The sequence below is a fragment of the Thermobia domestica genome, chromosome 9 (assembly GCF_964235325.1).
Source record: "Thermobia domestica chromosome 9, izTheDome1.hap1.1, whole genome shotgun sequence".
Classification (NCBI taxonomy): domain Eukaryota; kingdom Metazoa; phylum Arthropoda; class Insecta; order Zygentoma; family Lepismatidae; genus Thermobia; species Thermobia domestica.
In genome coordinates this window covers 175,202,512-175,223,768 of record NC_137462.1, presented here as the reverse complement: position 1 = coordinate 175,223,768, position 21,257 = coordinate 175,202,512, and the positions used below count along the sequence as shown (strand labels likewise).

At 34.0% G+C, this 21,257-nt stretch overlaps 1 protein-coding gene across 4 annotated transcripts in view; it reads right to left on the bottom strand.

Annotated features, from left to right (window-relative positions):
• Grip163 (gamma-tubulin complex component 6) overlaps positions 1–21,257 on the bottom strand; it is a 97,967-nt gene that overhangs the window by 17,866 nt on the left and 58,844 nt on the right. For all 4 annotated transcript variants that reach the window (XM_081725484.1, XM_081725481.1, XM_081725480.1 and 1 more), the window contains exons 10-14: positions 18,680–18,872; positions 14,760–15,958; positions 11,885–12,029; positions 7,557–7,698; positions 564–729 (exon numbers count right to left, since the gene is read on the bottom strand). In XM_081725484.1, coding sequence (XP_081581610.1) covers positions 564–729; positions 7,557–7,698; positions 11,885–12,029; positions 14,760–15,958; positions 18,680–18,872 — 1,845 coding nt within the window. The remainder of the gene's footprint in view (positions 1–563; positions 730–7,556; positions 7,699–11,884; positions 12,030–14,759; positions 15,959–18,679; positions 18,873–21,257) is intronic.

The following is a 21,257-nucleotide window of genomic DNA, read 5'->3' as shown; positions in this document are numbered from 1 at the left end:
TTTCCTGCTTTTTCAAACAAAACAAAAGCAAAAAAATCCAGGAAGTTAACTAAGTAGTATTAAACTAGTGCACAAATAGCTACTGTCCGGAAGTTTTTACTTAAGTACAATATAGGAATATTGTATATAAGAATATCTCTATTTAAAAATAAATCTAAATAGAGATATATTGTTTTTTTAAAGAAAAAATGCGGAAAATATTAAATTCTTTATCAAATAAATAAATAAATAAATTCACCAGAAGGCACTTTTTTTTTCGAATCCGGAAAAAAAATCCCTGATAGGCAAATTCTTTGAGTTTTTCAGGTTTTCCAGGTTTATCGGAAACTCAGTAAAACTGTATGAGATTTCGCATCTTAAAGGAAAGAACGGAAAAAAGTAATGATATCTCCACACACTGATAGTCAAATTTTTTTGATTTTGTCTTCATGTTTAAAGACAGATTCAGATTCGAACTTACAATATAAGATACATATGTATGTTAATTCAGGCGCGGAGCATGCTTTTAGTGTGCGTGAGTTTATGTATTATAAATAAATAAATAAATAAATAATAAAACTTACCGCTACAATGAAGCGTTGTAAGAGATGAAGGAATGCAGTCTACATTAAAAGAGAGTCTCTCAATATTTGGATCATTTCTATTGGACGATGCTGTAATAGCCTTTTTCAGAATTGAGTTCAGAGTTACACAATTTAATAGCTCTCCTGGTGACGATACAGCATGTGCCTAAATAAAATATCATTGTATTAGTAGTCACGTACTTTTTTCTTCTGAAATAGTATTACTGGTTTTCAATTTCTTTATTGCTAAAAGTTTACCAGTCAAAAGCGGAACTTTTGATCATAATTGTAAATACGAGATAAGCCAAAAATTATCCATAATGTAGCTATACTTTTTTTTTTCTTTTTACCTTGTTTATACTGACCTTTGTCCTCGTTCATTTTATTGTTATGCTGTTGTGGTCATGCTATGTTTGATAATAATTCCTCCATTGTCTTCCTTTTGTTGCAGATAGATCATGGCCGCTCTATTAGAAATTTGCACCAAAGAGGAACAACGAGCAGTGATCCGGTTTTTGTGGTCGGAAAGTGTATCAGGAACTATGACTAATTTCCAGACAATGTGCCACTTCATCAATAGTCACTCGTCTGTCTAACACTGCCATGTGACGTGCACGCTCAATGTTGTCATCATTTATGGCCGTAGATGGTCGTCCGGTTCCTTCCTCATGCGTAACAATTGTGCGACTATTTTTGAATTTTTCAACCCATTCGTAGACACTCAGTTGCGGCAAGGCACTGTTCCCACATTGTGCCGAAAGTCTTCGATGGACTGCGGCCCCTGATACAACTTCCGACCACAAAAACCTGATCACTGCTCGTTGTTCCTCTTTGGTGCAAACTTCTAATGGAGCGACCATGATCTATCTGCAACAAAAAGGAGGAATTAGGATCAAACTTTCATAGCATGACCACTTAGAATGACTCCAAGATTACCTATTTTCTGATTTTTATACTTATAATTGAATATTAACAGTGCTGAGTAGCTACGCCATCTTTATTTTTAGTCCTTTGATTTATATGGGGAACTACTTCCTATTTTATTTGAAGAGAATTGGAAATGTAATGCTAAGATTTAAGTGATTTCTGTTTCATGTCTACATGTCCCTTTCTTTTTCAAAACGAATCCCGTTATATATATAAATTTATTATTACTTAAATTAAATTTGATTATTAAATATTGAAATTATAGACCAGAAAATTTAATTTGCACAAAGTTAGGGACGTCTAAATAGATTTAAAGAAGAAATCACTAAAAATCAAACCATTAAAATTCCAGTTCATTTCAAAGAAAGAAAAAAAAATCATATAAACTAATTTAAAAGGTGAAAATACATGACTGGACCGAAACACAAACTCGAGATTTTGCCCACCACATTAGTCAATCTGCTCCCTGAACAGTCATACATTTCCCGCACGGTACAGTGAAAATCCCGGGTTTGAGTCTCAGTCCAGTCGTGTTTTTTTTTTCTTTCTTCACTTTTTGCGTGTTACTGCAATTCGTTACTGCGGAGGAACTAGTATGGGCCATTCTATATGAAATCAACAAATCAATGTGGCTCAAGTATTTTAGATTTTCTTCAAATTTTGTACAAATGTTGTGGTATTCAAACAGCACACCTGACAAATTTTACAGCTTTACCTCAAAGGGGAGTGCTGTAGGAGCCATTCGAAATTTGGGAGTTTTGTAAAAAAAAAAAAAACACTAAGTCCGCCTTCGACTTAAAGTACTGAAACCGCTAGATCTGTGAAGATATTGAAGCTATTTGAAAATAGTTTTCACTAAAACAATCTTAGAATTTGTAGCATCTAAAACATTGTAGTAATGAACTTCCCAAGTGGGGTTAAGCGTATGAATTTCACCGTCAAAGAGAAAAAAAAGAAGGAAAAATAATGTCAAAATTTGGCAACTTTTTCTGAGAAAGGCCCACCTAACATCAACCTCAAATTTTCAAAGTAAGTAGCTCTGGTGTTCCTCTTTAACATATAAAAAAATTAGGAGGGTGTTTTTTGGTATGTTCAAGAAAAACAAATTATGACAAAGTTGAGGGCGGATTTAGGCACTTTTTGCACAAAACTCCCAATTTTTCCAATGCCTGTTTCCGATTTTCCGTGTTGAAAATGTTTATAATTGTCAAGACTGAGGTGATTGAATAATTGAATTGTGCCAGAAATTTGAAACTTCAAGTACCATTGCTGAAAGGACTCTGATTCTGTCATTAGTTCCAAAATCATGGACGACTATGAAAACTTGAAACATTTCAAACAACCGGGTATCTCGTTTGTAAAGCCCACAAGATCAGAAAGAAGCACTGTATTTCAGCCAAACCTGGTCCTAAAAAAGGATATAGTATTCCTGCAAGCACCTTTAATTTAGTTATTCTTCATGCAGTTACTAACAACAAATTACTTCTTTCTTCTTTTGCAAGTCCAAAAACTTAAAATACACTAGCACAGTATCTTCACGATTGTCATCACAAAACACCATACATTGTATTAGCTATACACCAAAAACATACGGTACACATACAAAAAGGGAAAACATACATACAATACATCAGCGCAGTATCTACTTGTATATCTGATTTCTGCTGTTTTATCACGACGCTGAACGTTCCACACAGGCCTGTATCCATGGGGGATCTAGGAGGGCTGTCCCCCCTACAAATTTTTACTCGCCTGCATAAAATTCTCTCGGTAGGCTTGCAAATGAACTATAATATGGTTAGAATCGGGCCCCAACTTCTACCGGGCACTTCCTTACGTTTTAGGGCTGGCTACGTGCCTGGTTCCACATCCCACAACTACCAGCTATGAACTTGAAACGGAAGTTAGAAGTAATTAGAGTTGCCAATTGCAAAATAAAAAACGTTGCTTGAAAAACTGTACTTTTTACTACTGTATTTTAACAACTGAAATTGATGTTTTAAAAAATTCGCAATTTGTCGCGTTTTGCGGCATATTTCGCTCAAAATGTCAGTTATCGGATTTTGTTGCGACTTCAAAATACCAATTTCCTTACACAATCTGACATAGTTCGTTGAAAAACCAACTCTCGGCTTTGTCGGAAAACTTGCAACTTGCGAAAAACTCCTGCCCTAGAAATACACTCCCACAATATGACATTACCGCCCCTGCTGTACAGCTCTTAGCACACACTCAACTTTGTAGACTTCTCTATTCCACCTCATCATCCTGAAGCGCCCGTCATTTCACCACGAAGTCAGGTAATATATGTAAGACAAAAAATTGGTAAAATTTATAAAAATTGTCATTTATTGAATAGTAAGAAATTTAGTTAATTCCACTGAAGACTGCTGAAACGCATATAATGATTTATTAAAACCCAAGGGACCCGAAACATTTTTTCCTACCAATTAGTCACGCCATGTTATTTGCTATGTTCTTGATATGAATAATCTACATATACAAATAAATTACAGAAATCATTATTCATGTATATCTTTCTGTAAGTATGACATTGCACATAACGTAATCTACGGTTAATTCCGTTCCTTCAGTGTCTAGGTATGTAGACCAATTTGTACAATGATATCACAAATACGAGAAAAATAAATTATAATTACCTAGCTAACTTAATGGGAACAGAATAAGTGTAATAATGCCCCTTGAAACACATCTGAATTTACATTATCGCCTCATTATTTCTTATGAATAATGTCTGTGATCTGATATTTATGCAATGAGTAAACAATGATGAATAATGACGATTTGTGAATGTGATAGGTGACATATCTGACGACGGAGATTTGATATTTGAAGTTCATGCTTTTATATTTCTATACAGTAAAACATATTGCAAAACTCTCATATAGGCTGTAGATAAATCAAGGGAAAAAAATAACTGAGTGTCCGGAATCGACTCCCACTACGGGCTTTTATTATAAAACTCACTGTATAATAATATTTACAGAAATACTATCAAGTTATTCTCCTATAAATTATTGAGTTAGAAATTAGGTAGCGTTGACCGTGAGGTCGTGGACAGGATCTCTACAGAGCATCGTGGCAGGCCAAGCAGAGTGGCGAAGGAATCCTCAATGCTCCGTAGCAAGCAATGAGGAGGTTTGTAGTCTGAGCCCCGTAGCAGGCTAAGCAACTGAGGCAGGATTCCCAACAGGGCCCCGTAGCAAGCTAAGCCAGGAGGAAAGGAATAGCCAATAGTCTCGTCGCAGACTAGATACTCCTAAGGTTCCAAGGCAAACAGTAGGAGGGACACCAGAGAACTGATAAAGAACTGTCTGCTGCGTCCCATTATATAGGCATCCTGGCGCTGCTGCTCCGATGTCGTCAAGTGCTTTGTGGGACGTGTCAGAGGTTCATCGTCTGCTGGTTGTAGTAAATCCACGTGGTGCGTAGTGTCCTGACATAAAATCATGTGGTGGTGGTTGTAAACACAAGCATAGAGTATTGTTTGTATACAATACCACGTGGGTATTACAATATTAATTATTAAAGTTTATTATGTTATTTGTTATATCATTATGTTGTAAGGACGTATCTTCGCCCTTACTGGTTTGTTGTAATAAGGTAACAACGATTAAATATATTTTATACATAATTATATGTTAAGTTTATGATTTAATTAATAAGACTATATATAATCTGTTAGGTCTGGCCAGACACACACATATATATATACATATATAATTTTAGAGGATAACTTGTGTGTAGAATTTTGTTCATAGTTTGTGCTTATATTTTTTTTCTCTAACGTACTTTTTTCTTTTAGCTTTCGAATATTTGGTGGCTGAAAATTTTAGAATGAATTTCTAGAAGCTCGGAGGCTTTGCCTACCCAACCTGTTCTTTTTATTAGCGAAAATATAAACCTCATAAAAAAGAGAAAGTAAAGCGTACACCGACCATATAAAAGAAGACCCTGAGTCGTAATTTTTAGAAGATGGTCAGGAGGGCTAAGTGATGTCCTTTTGAAATTCTCTGTCTTGTGGTAGGGAAATATCTAAATGATGATAGTTGCAGAGAGAAGGAATTTTCTCTGGGCCTAAGTGATGGCCGTAGAAATATTATTTTGAAATAAATTCATGTAGGAAAGGCATGAGTGATGGTCTATACAGAAGCGTTGATTTAACTGAGTTCTGAGATTCAAATTGCTAATATATTGAAGTACTAGTTTATTATTATTATTATTATTATTATTATTATTATTATTATTATTATTATTATTATTATTATTATTAAAGGCCAGAGAAGACCTAAGTGATGGTGTTCTCTTTAAGGAAGTTAACCTTCTATGTTCACAAGTGGGTGTCATAGATGAAAGGTTAATCTTTTTTTTTCTGATGGAAAATTGTAGTCAGGCTTTCTTGATAGAAGTAGGACATCGGTCGAAGCTTGTTCGAAGTGGCGGACAGCGGGTTTCCGAGTAGAGTAAAGTTGGGAATCTGTAGTGTTGGGGGATGCACCCAGACATTAAAACATTCAAGCATCGATTAAGATATTTTTTAGTCAAAAGATACAAAGGTTAATTAGTTAGGGCTGAAAGAACTTCGATGACAATTTTGATAATATGTATATATGTATATTTGCCCTTTTATTCTGTAAATAAAATAATATCAATCCTACCAGATATATAAAATTAATTTCGAAAAATCTCAGAGTAAATCCTATAACCTTAGTTTGATAGATTCAAATTAGATTACAGCTGAAACCTTCGGTTGTAGGAGAAGAGGATTAAGACAATAAATTTACTATTAAAGGTAAGATAAGAGCAATGCTTTATGAGAGAAGCATTATATTTAATTATGTATGGGCCTGTTACACGCTATGCATTTGAGGTTATGGAGAAGAACATAAACCATAACAATGTTGTCTTCATTTCTCGTATTTTAATTACTAACCGTGTGATATATACTACCCGTATTTGCATGTTTGTTTCTGGTCTATGTAACTGTTTTCTGAAGATCGTTTTAACTATTATTTCTATAATCTGAAGCATGTATGTTCCCTATAATTAACGTTCTGTCCTTAGCATTGGTATTGTTGAGCATCAGATCCATATTACATGATTATAATCGTTTCATGTTACTATACCGATGTATGCGCTTTCCGATTGATCTACTTGGACCTATGAATATAATGTCACGCAATAAATTCACTAAGCTCAACAAACTTTAAATTTCATTTCTGTTACATAGTAGCTGGTCGTCTCGTCTGTTAACTTGTTTGTTTCGTGAACTTGTTTCGTTTGCAGCAATTTGATGCGAATGCTGGGAATTTTTGTATGATTATTAAATGTTATCACTTACAACACACAAATCAGATTATAAATTCAATTCTATTAATCTAATTTCTCTTTTATATATAACCAGAATTCTTAAAACAATGAATTATGAACTGACTTCCCCGTCGCCAGTTTGGAAAATTCCTAGTGTAAAGAGGAGATTATAAATTTCTACTGCATTTGGTTCGTAATTACAGGTTATACGCACATGGAACGTTTGAAGTCGTTAGACTCATTACATTCTGTAAGATTTCTCAAACATAAACATTAATACTGAAAAGCAAAACAATATTTTACCCTTCATTTATAGAGCTATATGAGACGCAGATTTACAACTAACATTATATCCAAAATGCCACGCTCTTACCGGACACTGAATACGAAATAACGCGCACAGAAAATATATTTGCTATCCAATCGGTTATTTGGGAGCTTTAGTGTGAAACCTATGTAACAAAAATCCTGCTCCTACAATTTTACATAATGTATTATAGCATTTACAATCATATTTTCCTCACCGCATGCGCTTAATGAATTTTAGGATAGCATCGGATTTTTATAATAATAACAATAATAGCAGTGAAAGTCAATAAGGCAGATTTAAAAGGTTCCAAATGAAAACTGATTAAGTGGATAGTCGGAGACTAATATAGATGAAGAAAAGTAAAAAAACTTACTCATAATACAAGATTTTTGCATGAAGTATTTTTAGAATATTATTAACAATACCTTTTCGAATAATCCATCAGCCACATGCCTTCCAAACACTCCATCGTTGAGGAAAAAGTAGTTTCTAAGACTTTGCAGGTGGTCTAACAAATTTTGCTCCAGAAGGAAGTATTTTAAGATACTCCTATTCACTAAATACGCCCTGTACGAAACAGAAGAAACAAACAAATATTACAATAATAATAAGTTTAAATTACGGTCATGTCTATGTTCAAGTTATGGTGATCTCCATAATCGTATCTATGTTACAATACCTTTTAATCAATATAATTATCATAAATGTACCTGTTTATTTACTGCACAACGTAAGTTACATTACTCTGTACAACTAACACTCAGAACAGGGAACATTTGTATTGGAGCTTGTATTTATAATACGACATATATATATCTGAACTATTCCTACGTAACAGTTGAAGAAACAATGTATCATTTCACCATGCTATTATAGACTTACTATCGGTTCTAGTGTCTCCGAACTTAATACAAACAAACAACCATCTGCATGACGAAAAGAAAAAAAAAAAATGAAATGAAATTTTTGAGTTTTACGTCCCACGGTTATACCGGTTAGACTAAAGGAGACGGTGATAATGAGAGGTGAATGAAATGGTGAAATGAAGAAAGTGGGAGAACCCCGAGAAAACCCACGCACACGGTGTTTGTCCACCACAAAGTTCACTTGACGTGAGCAGGGTTCGAACTCGAGACCCCAAGCACCAGAGGTGAACGCTCTACCACTGAGCCACCGCGGCCCCTGCATGACGAAAAGAGTTTAAAAGAAGTCCTTCAATGAAACTGAGAATACATACTCTATATATTACTCTGTCAATAAATTCGGATCCGTCAACTAATACTAAACGGACGTACACTAATGATTAGTGTTCTCGCATTGCAATTGGTAGGTCTCAGGTATAAATATTGAGGAGACTATCCTGAATAAGATTTTCAACAGATTTCCTCAATTCAGTCAGGGAAGTACCAGGGTAATATATTTCCCTAGTACCGATAATAAGTCTATAATAGCGTGGTGAAATGATACATTGTTTCTTCAACTGTTACGTAGGAATAGTTCAGAGATATTATGTTATATTTTAAATACAAGCTCCAACCTAAATATTTCCTGTTTTGAGTGTTAGTTATATAGAGTAACATAACTTATGTTGTGCACTAAGTAAACAGATACATTTGTGATAATTGTATTGATAGGATCTAGCCGATTTCTGTCCATTTCCTTCCCCATTGTTGTTGAATGTTAATAATAATTAATGTGCAAATTGCATTTGAAAATTTCTTAAATGAGATTTTCCTCTCTTTCATTTGAATAATAATACAATCTTATTATTAATATAATAATAGTAATACAGTACTGATCAAAAGTATATTGCAGTTGGTCAATCGTGTAGAATAAAAATATGTAGGGTATGTATTTCTTACTTTAATTTTATTTTATTTTTATAAAAAAAATCACTGAAAAATATAAAACAAGGGATTTCGTAAGTATCTTGAACTGGAGTTGAACATCCATTCCAAAACTGAGCTTATATAAAGCATGGACCTGCAGCTTAATGTGGATCCATACCACAAAGTCCCATCGAGAAGATAAAATTGCATTAATCCTTTAGTATTCCTGGTAGGCTGAAATAATTTCCGATATTTCGGATACATTTAGCGAGTATCCATTTTCAAGGACCAAAGCGGCTTAAATCATATTATGTAGTAAGTTCTTTACATACTCTGTGCTTTAACATAAGTGAACATTTTTTAGTTTGTATTAATTGGTGCATTAAGACGCCGAAGCATATTTTTGGAGAGAGAGAGAGAAAAAAGAAAACTATTACATTTAGAGCATCACACTCCTACACATTTCCCCACAAAAATTATGTTTATGTAAGTGTGATAAACGCATTTAATACATTAATTATTACCCAGTTCTGGGTTTATTTTTATTACAGGTATTTTAGAGTATTATTATTATTATTATTATTATTATTATTATTATTATTATTATTATTATTATTATTGATGCTTCTCTTGACGTGGTCTTCTACAATCATTAGACGACATAAATAAAACCAATGTGTAGTGTTTATCATATTGTCATACGAATTAGTGCTTTCGTAAATGACTAAAACTGAGTAATAAAAACATTTAAAACTAGACATTACACTTGAAATTGTGCTGTATAACATAAATGTAAAATATTCAATGTACATGCCATATTATTATATAAATGTAAAATATTCAATGTACATGCCATATTATTAACAAAAACTCCTAACAACCGTGCATTACAAGGGTGAAAAAGTGTTTCAAGCTTCAATTACTTTCCCGTTAAATGTTGTTTCTTAATAACAAATGTAAACTGCTTGAAATGTTTATAATAAGCCAGCACTTCCGAACTGATGAGATGATGTCCATATGACCTCCTGGCTGAGAATCTGGTAGCATGGAACGCTCTTATCCATATCCAGCCACTCTTCCATATCATCTTCATTAACATTTATTCCAGACTTCAACACAGTTACATGGAAATCACAAAATTCAAAACCCTTGTGTACAAATTATCATGAATGTAGTCAAAGTTCTGATTCGAACAAATAGTGCTGGTAGCACTGTTATTCTGTGTACGAACAAGTGTCATGTTATTATTGCATGTATCACCACATCTTTTAAAAATTTGGTCGTTTTTGCTTTGATAGTTTCTTTCTCCCAATTACATTGGCTACAGCTGTTAAATTCTGTGTTAAGTCCGAGCCCATGTTAAATCAATCAAAAAATTTAAATGATTTCTACCAGCTTCGCAAAAAATAGTACCAAATGAAAAGTTCAAGCAGGCTTGTATAATATAACGTAATGTTCAACACACATATCTAGAAATGAACGCTCAGAGGTAACCAAATGCATATTGAAGCTTAACCATAGAAATAATAGTTTAGAAGTAATAGACTTATCTTTCCTATGTCTCCTTTATTGACACACCAAAACAAATAACATCCATCACATCTTATGATATAGGATCAATATATCCACCAAGTCAAGTGCTACAGGAACTACCGTACTTACTAATCATCATCTATTACACTTGACGATACAGGATCCATATTGTAAAGATTTGTCTTTTAAAGATTTGTCTTTTAAGGTAGTGCTAGAAGATGGTACTCGGGAGTTTGGATTTTCCCATCACCTTTTTATTAAAATGTTTTCCTCTTATATACAATAAGTATTAGAAGTAAATATCAATTCCTCTAATTATAATTAGATCTGGAGGTTTGTTGGTGAAAGTATAGGACCTCAATGACCATGCGTCTTAAGGCTTCTTGGATGGGTTCCTGTCAGTGACCATGCGTCTTAGAGAGGATAAGGAACTCTCAATGACCGAACGTCTTAGAGGATCGGTGGTTAGGTACCTCTCAATGACCAGGCATCTTAAAGAGTTAAAGGTTTGATCAACTGGGCGAGATTGCCTTCTGTGCTGTCCTGTCTCCTTTCACACAGAAACGTTGCTCACTGCTTGAATCTTCGTCACTTTCTCATCATTGGCGATGGTGGACGTCTTCTTCGTGGTTATTGTCTGAAGAGAGTTTACATCTAGCACATGGTATAGAAACACATAGAACCTTACAATATTTAACATTAATCCAGGACTCAATATTCACCATGTCAAGTGATACAGGAACATTGTGTCAAATATAAAGGACCATCATTTAGTCATCGACCTCATTCATTTTTCATCACAGAACATACGAATAATTAACAATAAATTTACATTCCCTGACAACGGATTTAGCCTTTATAAGCTATCATTTTCCCCCTACTTATAATATTTAATCACACTTTCATTCCCAACAGTCCGTTGATTCGAGGGTTTACTGTATTTTATGTCGCTGCAAACAAGATAAAAGTGGATGACAACCGAATACAACCGTAGAAAGAAAATTGATTCAGAGATTTCATGCTTTCTATAAATGTAATAGAGTATTAATGTTAATGAAATTGGTGCGAAGAAATACCAGATATTGAAGGTAATTAAAAATTTAGATGGATAATTTTCACTGAAGCACTACTTCTTGCGTTTACTCATTCTTATTTTCTCCCCGCAAAATATATTCATTCAAATTATTAGGTGGCTTTAACTACTACCCTAACGAAGTCTTTCTAGAAGAAACGGTTACCCTTCACATGCACATCCGACTACAGAAAAAAAAATCATGGTTGTTAAATACCTCAAGAAAATAACAAAATATTGCTAGAAAGTTCGAGAACGACATATTAATTTTTTTTATTCTAAGTTTACTATAAAACCTAAAAATGATCTTAAATCTTACTGTGTCTGAAGAGGTATTAGAACAGACTTTCGCAGTGCAATGCTCAGTGAAGTATTATCGATTGCTTCTACTTCTGAACTTGTTAATGAATCATCTTGTATAGAAGTTGTAACTTTGTCGGCAATGTCCACCACTGGCATATCATCTGCAGAAAAAAGAAATTACGATAATTCACTGACAAATAAAAATATCAGCAGAAAACATTCTGATGAAAGAACACAATTTTTGTAACAAGAATATTTGCCATATTATTATTATTATTATTAATTTAATAATAGAACCTTTTTTTATTATGCCTAAACATTTACTCTGTGATGATTTTTACTAACCTTTGTCGGTCACTAGACATGGAGAAAACGCTCTGTGATGATTTTTACTAACCTTTGTCGGTCATTAGATATGGAGAAAACGCAAACTCCAAACCAAAACTCATGTTTCTCATAATCATAATTAAACACGCAGTTTTTATACCTTCGACAAACGAAAACAAAGTTTTCGGGATAAATGACATATATATGTGCATGGTACGTTTATGTCAAAAGGATAAATAAAGCCGCTTTCTTCCACTTCTGGCTCCTGACTTGAGGAACTAGTATTTGCCTTGTATGTTTTGAGGGAAATTAAAGAAATCTTTAGGCAGGACTTCTAAATCCTGAGAGTAACAGGGAATTTAATTCCTGTTCTATATTACATAAACTTGCCCACCTCTTTCTTATTCTACATAATTGTCTACTTCCTACTTTCTAGAAACAGAAATATAAGCGAATGTGAAGGGCAAAATAAACCCCACGAATTGTGGATAGCTTTTCACAGATTTCCTTTATACGACAAGGAAAGTCCAGTTTCATTCCAAATATGTACAACAGAACATGAGTGCTTAGGGGCTATTTTAAGTAGGAATATGGCTTTAAATACAATTTTGTACGTACAAAATTTAAATAAAACCCACTGGGCTTAAAAAAAATGTTTTTTTCACAACGCTGGTACTCACATAATTTGCTAAAAACTGGAACACACCAAAAGCACTCACATAATATAAAGGAATAAGTGTTGTACTTTGTATTTCCCCAAACCTAGTTGCTTCTTTTAGGGAGAGCATCTTTTGGCAATTGCTTTCTCACAACAACAAAGTTTGAAAAAAAAAAAAAAAGTTTTTGAAAACTTTCATAGGATAAATATACAGGCATAACAAACTCAGTTCTATTACCTAATTTTTCTGTGTGTTTGTTTTGCGAGCATCATTTTGAATTTGGCAAGAACGAGTTCATGGAAATTTTGATTACTGCAAAGTTATTGTGTGTTATAATAAACGAATATTGACAGTGTTTTTGAAAGAGCAAACTGAAGAACTTTTGTAAAAAAAAATATGACCGTATTGATTATCTCAGTTACTATAATTGAATTGCTACTGGGGAAATAATTATGAGAGACTATTTCAGGATTCCCACTCTCTTTCCCTAAAAAAACTTCCAGGACATTTCCAGGACAAATCATCAATTTTCCAGGACTTCGACATAGGAAGACATAACAGGATTGCAACTGTAGGTTCAAAACTCACAGTGAAATGAAAAGTACAGTAGCTTATGCAGTGAATATTAATGCAAGTACACTCTTAATAACAATAATTAAATACACAAAGCGGAGCGTGATGTACTGCTTTTTTCTTTTCTTTCTTTCTTTTTTTTTTTTTTCCTTTTTGGCCTTTCTACTCCCCTAATAGCCACCCGATCCAACCACATTAAGCACATGTATTTTTATTCTTTCTACATAACATTTTAATTGTGCACCGAACAAGTTCACAAACAACAAAAATCTAATTTTCGAACATGGCATCTTCATTGCGTGACAGTGTGACAGATATAATTAGAGGAAAAAAAAGGAATTATATTATTTTTTTTTTTTTTAAATGAATATGGAATTGTGAGATTTCCTTCTTTATAGATATAATCTCTTTCTACTTTGGCGAAGCTGCTCTACGGATAGCATTTGACTTTGTCAATAAGGTAAAGCAAGACTTCTTCTCTGTTTCACGTGCACGTTGGTTTGCTTCAGTCTCCTAGTTTCAGTTGTCACAAATAGCATTCATATGAAATTTTACTGTTGCGAAAATAGACTGATTATGGAGGATCGATGCTAGTACAAAGCACAGGTTCTGGAGGATAGTGCTAGTGAAGACAGCATCCAAGAATGGGTTGACAGACTAATGGGTGAAAAGAGAGAAGTTCTCCCAGCCAACCATCCTTTTGGGAGAGAGAAAACTCACCAACCAACCATACATGCAGGATCATGACAAATTATTATTCAGCACAAAAACAGGAATAGCAAACAAAAATAGCAATCAATTAAAATCTTCATTATAATTATGAAAAATCTGACATTCAGTATTTCTGTGTATTTCAAGGACAGAAACGCATTTTCTAGGACATTTCCAGGATGTTTTTAGGACAAAATCAATTCAAGGACATTTCCAGGTTTTCCAGGACGAGTGGGAATCCTGCCATTTTCATCAAAATAATTTAGTAATGACAGTTAGAATTGAGGATATTTTTCAATGAATGAAAAGTGGCAGAAAATAAAAGGCCACTGAAATGCACGTTGGAAAACTGGATCTAACGGTAACACATCAGATTTTCGTTTACTCTAAAAGAAGTACCACTGAAGCCTTACAGTCTTTCCCTTGGGCCTTCAACTCTTGTTTAGCCTCTGTTCAATCAAATGTTCGCTAATCTATTACATTATACATAATTTTATTTATGCGCATTCTGGTGAGAACTAGTAAAGGTATTTTACGGGAAGAAAGAAGAAAAAAAAAGAAACGAAAGAAATAATGAATGAATGAAAGAAAGGACGAATAAATAAAGAAATGCTTACTTACCGGACAGACCAAGATCGAAGCGAAAATTTGAAGTGTATGAAATGCTTCCAATACTTCGTTTAGCTGTGAAATTAAATCTTCCTTCAACAGGTTCTTCAAAGGCATCCACATTTGAATACACAGACGAAGTAACAGATTCTTCTGGAAATGACTTGGAGTCTGTCATAGATGATGCCTCATCGATTTTTGAACAAAATATTTTATCCACTGGAACACTCGAACATTTTGAAGCTGTCGATATATCTTGCTCTGTACTAGCTTGCATTTCAGATGGTATAGCGCCTGAACTTTGAGAAATTTTGTCAAAGGAGCTTGACTGTGTAAATGCATCTCCGCTCACAGTCTTAAACGAACAGGATGCGGGCGATAACAAAGCTGAAGATATACTACTAGTAGGACTTAAATCCTTTGACAATGTATCAGTCGATGACTGCATTGATATTAGGTTTTGATTGAGTTTGCGATGGGCTTCAGAATCTTCAGTTGAATTGTCACTCACTTCAGAGCACGCTAAGTTATCAACAACTTCTACTTTTGAAGAAACGGTACAGCGATCCTCAGAATCACGGTTTATACCTGCTGTTTCAATTTTTGAGACACTTAGGCCAATACCGTACTCCTCACTCAGTACTTTGCGTCGAATCTTTTCTACTAAAGTTTGAGGTCTTTCTGCTCTGTGAACAGTTGATTTACATTGATGAATATCAACATTAGCAACATTCACAGAATCTTTACATGCTGCTTCTGATTTCTCCGAGTTTTCATTCACTTTTTCATTTTCTGATTTCTCCGAGCTCTCGTTCACTTTCCCATTTTCAGTACTATCATCAGGCAAATGCAATACATTATCAGAAACTGTGTTCACCACATTAGCATTTGTTATATCTAGTATCTCGTCATTGTCCATAGTGGTTACACACACAACACCTTGAGTAGAGTCAGTGTCGGTTATGATGTTACTGTTTACATCACCTGCACCATTGTATTTTTGCTCACTTCCCGAATTATTGGTATTTTTATTCTCGGTTAACTTGCTTGATCGTATATTACTTAACATATTCTGCATCTCTTCGTAATCTTTAGAAAATAATTCTAATCTTTTACTTCTTAATTTCTGCCTCTGAACTTTCCATTCTGCTTTCCGTTTCCTCTTATCAGCAAGATCAGACAACACACCGTAATATCGGATGATCTTCTGACTACGGAAAGATAAAATAAAAAATACGTTTAAATGAAACAATATGAAGTATCTGCATAACTAAGAAAGAGAGAAAAAAAATTCTTTTACAATAATGAAATTAATATTCATATATATATATATATATATATATATATATATATATATATATATATATATATATATATATATATATATATATATATATATATATATATATATATATATATAGTGTGCATACAGTCCATAAATCACATTAAAGGACAGCCATAATCAATTCCAATAATAATTTACATTCTTGGCAGGTTGTATCATGGTAAAAACAAGTGAGTTTTTTTCACAATTTTAACTACAGTAGACCTCCACACAATTATTATTAGTTTCAGTACTATAAATGTTAAAACCGGAAATGATTAATTTGAATCACTTCCGGTTTGAATAGGGGTACACAAAAGATGGAACCTATTCTTCACAAGCTGAATCAATTGAAAGAAATCGAATATCCATAATATTTACTGCATTGTTCTACATAAACCAGTATTAAAACATGGCGTAGCAAATTTCAACCACTTTCGATTTTGAGGGTTGATGATATGCTCCTGAGACCCTGATATGCTCTTGAGACCCTGAACTAATTGCAGGAAGCTGTTTGTCGGTTTTAGTACAATTTTTGTTCTATAGAGATAAATGTTAAAACCGGAAATGGTTAATTTGAACCATTCCTAGTTTAAATAGAGAGTTAATGCAGGAGATGAAACTTATTCATGGGAAATGAATCGATTGCAAGAAACTACCGACATCTCTTACCTTTTTTGCTCTACGGAAATCAGTATTGAAACCGAAATAGTAAATTTGAACCACTACCGGTTTTGGTAGTGTGTTTTGGATAATTATGGTATGTTGCCTTGAGACGCTGAATCGTTTGCAAAAAAACTGCTTCTCGCTTTCTGTTATCATTTTCGTTCTATGGCGATAAACGTTTAAACAGGAATTTGAACCACTCTCGGTTTGAATAGAGGTTAATGGAGAAGAAGGAACTAATTGTTGGGACGCTGAATTGATTGCAGAAAACAGCTTCTCAACATCTCTTACAGTTTTTGCTTTGATACCTGTCGACAGACGGAGGACAAAGTCGTTCTTAAGACTTCAACACTTATACATAACAAGTTTGGAAGTTTACTAAAATTGAGAATCAAACTAACATCCATTTAATGTTTTTTACACTCTCTCCAAGTTCATTCCTGTTGTGAAATGAAATTACCGAAGAAAGTATTCCACAATACTTTTGTTTAAAATATATCTAATTCTAAGTTCACAACATATTCCAAACACAATCTAAAGCTTTTCATATTTTGTTTTCGTTTCCACGCCGTAGTTTTGGTCGATGCTGAAATCTCAATGCATTTTAGAATTATTTTTAGATAACTGAATTGGTACGGCCAAACAGCGAGACAAAGTCCAACTTGAGCAAAGCTAAGATTGCCAGTGGAACGTCGAGATATTGGCGAGTTAAAAAACCTCAGCAATTACTGTAACTTTTATGTTTGTGTGAAGTTGAGTGGAACAACGGAGCACAGGCACAGATCCGAAAAGTTATGTCCATACACAATAAGGAACAAACACTGGAGAGAGAGCATTTATCTTTTAACGTGTTGTACAGCTGATCACATCCACAATGGACCACATCGTTCAATGAAACCCAGTCAATCGCAATAACATTCTCTACACGCTGTTGAAACCATGTGCAAGCAGTAATGAGATAAGTCTTGGGAATATTTGCCACGTATCCACAACAACTGCCCTGAGGACCGCAATGGTGTTTCGTCTATGCTTATTGGAGTCCCTCTCAACAACGCCCTATACACACTAGGCCATTGGTTTAACATCTGGGGAGTAAGAGATTAGAAGTTACATATTAGGAGTTATATGGTCAAGAGAATTGACGGTCAGCCATTTTTGGGTAGTATGGGCTGAAGCGGAGCCTGTTGAAAAACATACGCTCTCCCACGCGGAATAGCAGTAATCCAAGATTTCACAAAATGTTTAAGCATGGCGTTGACTTTAGCATCTTGACGAAAGAAATGTGGAGGCATCACGTCGCCTTCACTACTCATGACTCCCCAGAGCCATCACTAAGGATAGGAAGTTGGTGTGCATGACGGTCGGAACCTTCTCGTTGCTTTTACACAGCTACAGATAATTTTTGCTATTCAATTTATGGTCCTAGAGAAAGTTCCTCTTATGGAAGAAAGAAAAAACATTCCGGGCGCCAACGGATATTTCAGCTTGTTCAGGAGGCGCTTGGCTCTGGTCAGTCGTACTTTCTCAGACAAGAACTGTCCTCTCCGCATCGCATAAGGTTCTCATGAACCGCACATCGAATGATGTCCTCGTCAACCTGCAGCCGGCATAGACTTCCCAGGATCCTCATCGATAGCAGATTGGTCAGAACGCACAAATTTCGGCGTGATGAAAGTATCCCGAGCGCAGATAACGTCGTTTCCTGAGAGAAACTTTGGCCACATCACCCCTGGCAACCCACAATTCTGTTACTGAGATAATTCAAGCATTCCCCAGAATAATGCTCTGTGGAATTTAACTGTGGAACCATGCTCTACAGAAGATGATTAACACATACTGAAAGGATCGTTTCTCCATTACCCAAGATATTGCATTATTGAAGTTAATAGTGAAGTTATATAATTATTTTGAACACAAAATAAAACCTCATTCTTCGACTTACCGCTCTACTTCCTTTAGCTTTTCTTCGCGTTCTTCCATCTCCTGAATTTCCTGCATCACCCGCTGATGCTCTTCCAATTCCTTCTTTTTCTGCTCACTCTTGCGAGCTGCATGTAACTCCATTTGCTCTTTTAATTCTGCTAACCGAGTCTGCTTTTGTTCCAGCAACGAATGTCGGAAAGACTCTTTCTCCACTACAAATTAACATAAGAGAAAGTTTGGGATAAACGTTTTGCACATTTCGTACATATTAGTAATGAGTGAACAACGCACAAATCACGACAGAAATAGAAACAAATCAGTACACGTCAATGATACATCAATCTGATTTGATTTCTGATGGAAACTATCTCCACTTGCTTACAGAACATTACTATGGAATACAAAATAGAAAAACAATTTTAGTTGAAATAATAAACTACTTTAAAATCATACGCAACGAACACATTTTAAATTTACTTTCTATTACTAACCTAGTTTATGTTCCTGATATTGAAGTTTTCACAAACAAGATTAGTAGTAAAGATAGGTAAAATCTAGTGTTTTACTTCACATTTTCAATTAAGTTCTCTAGATCAAAGCACTAGGAATGAGTACATAAAAAAAGCACACAAGGGAATACTAATAATTTGGTTATTCGTAGATATCATAATATTAATAATAGTAATTGCCTCATTGACAGATCATCACACATTAAGTAACTTCCATGTATTACAGTCTCCACTAATCTCTTTCGTTTTGACGTAACAATTCTCGATTTTAATACATTCATCAGTTGTAGCCTACTCCTTCCATTCCCCGTTTCTTGTTCTATCATGCCATCTATTAAGTTTCAACATATAATTGCTTCTGAAATTATATCCCAAGCAAGCTCCTTTCCTCTTTTAAATTATATCTAATATTGATTTTTTTTTCTCCTAGTAATACTAGCATTTTCTCAGTTTCGTACCACCCAAGTAATTTTCTCCATTTCCCTCACACAGACACATTTCAAAAGTACCTAATCGTTTTTCATAGTTTCTATGTACTGTCATGTTCTTACCCACTACTGTATTACGCTCTACACAATAAATTATATGAGTGTCTTCCAAATTTTTCTTTCTTTTGTTTAACGTTCCCTCTAGGCTAAGGAGACGGATTATTAATGAAAGTGAAAGAGTATGAAATTACATTTTTTGTATTCTCCCAATGGGAATCGAATCCGACACCACGTACACTACAGGCACACGCGCTAGCCACTAAACTAACGGGAAGTATTTTCTAAATTCTTTATCCCAAGACTATCGAAATATACCTTTTTCTTTTACAATCTTCCTTCGTTATTCTAATCCTTACTTTATTTCACATTCGTACATGTCTTCCCTAGTATCGAGAACTAGTTATCTGTCCAATCTCTTTCCTTCCCACTTCTTTATTTGATACAGAAGGCTTTACTCTCAACCACTCCTGCAACTGTCTTTCTAATGTTTATTTTCATTCCATATATTTTCCTCCAAGTATTCTATCATCATGTTAATTTTCCGTTTAGATTTTGCAACAACATTCATGTAGTCAGAAATTCAAAGATAAAATTAAAAAAAAAAAAAAAAAAGAACATATTTCAGAAGAGCACTAGAAATAAAATAATAAAACCGCTAAAATGCAGAAAATAATAATAAAGAGCTTAAAAGCAGAAAATAATTCATTACTACTATCCATTAAAAAAAAAAAAAAAAAAAAAAATGAAGTCGTGCCAACCTGAACCAAATTAATGCCTAATATAAATTATTTCGACAGAAGCTTTATGAAGCTTTAACTCGGTTAGCTAGCTACGATTTCATTTTTTATATAGAAAATAGTAATGAATTATTTTCATCGTTTAAGTGCTTTTTAATTTATTTCATATTTTTAAAAAGATTTTATTTTCTCCTATTTAGTGCGTTTTTAAAGTCGGGTATTTTAGTTTTAACCCATTTGGAACCAGGTTCTATTTTTAGGACACTTGATATTTTATTTTTTATAACAAAAAAGAATAAAATTTTCGAGTTCCGCTAATTACAGGAAGCAATTGGAGACCTGTCCTAATCCACTGTAATTTTTTCATACATTTTTTTTTCTTTCCCTCTGTAAAAGACGAACGCTTAAATTTACCTGTGTAAGTTACTTTATTTGGGTATGGTACGGGAAACTTTTTTTTTTTTTTAAATGCAAACAATGCATTTGGTTTATATGTTACGTAGCAATAGGTATTCGACAATCAGACTGTAGGAAAGTTATTTTAGTTTTGTTATAACTTTCAGAGCTATAGATATTGAAACATTAGTGTCATATAAGTAGGACCTATAAATAAAAATTAGTGGTTCAAAGCAATATATTACAAAGTAATAAAAGCGAATGTATAGCTAGACCAACCCCTTTGATTCTTTCGCGTTCTTACGCTTATCATTCATTGTTCAACACTTGAAATCATCATTTTTTTTTTTTTGCTTTTCTCAATTGAATGCAATTTATATCTAAGCTTTAGTATAGCTACCAGTAGAGAAATAAGTGGAAGAAAAAGAAAACTGCTCTATAATAATGTTCAAATTTGTAGAAAAATG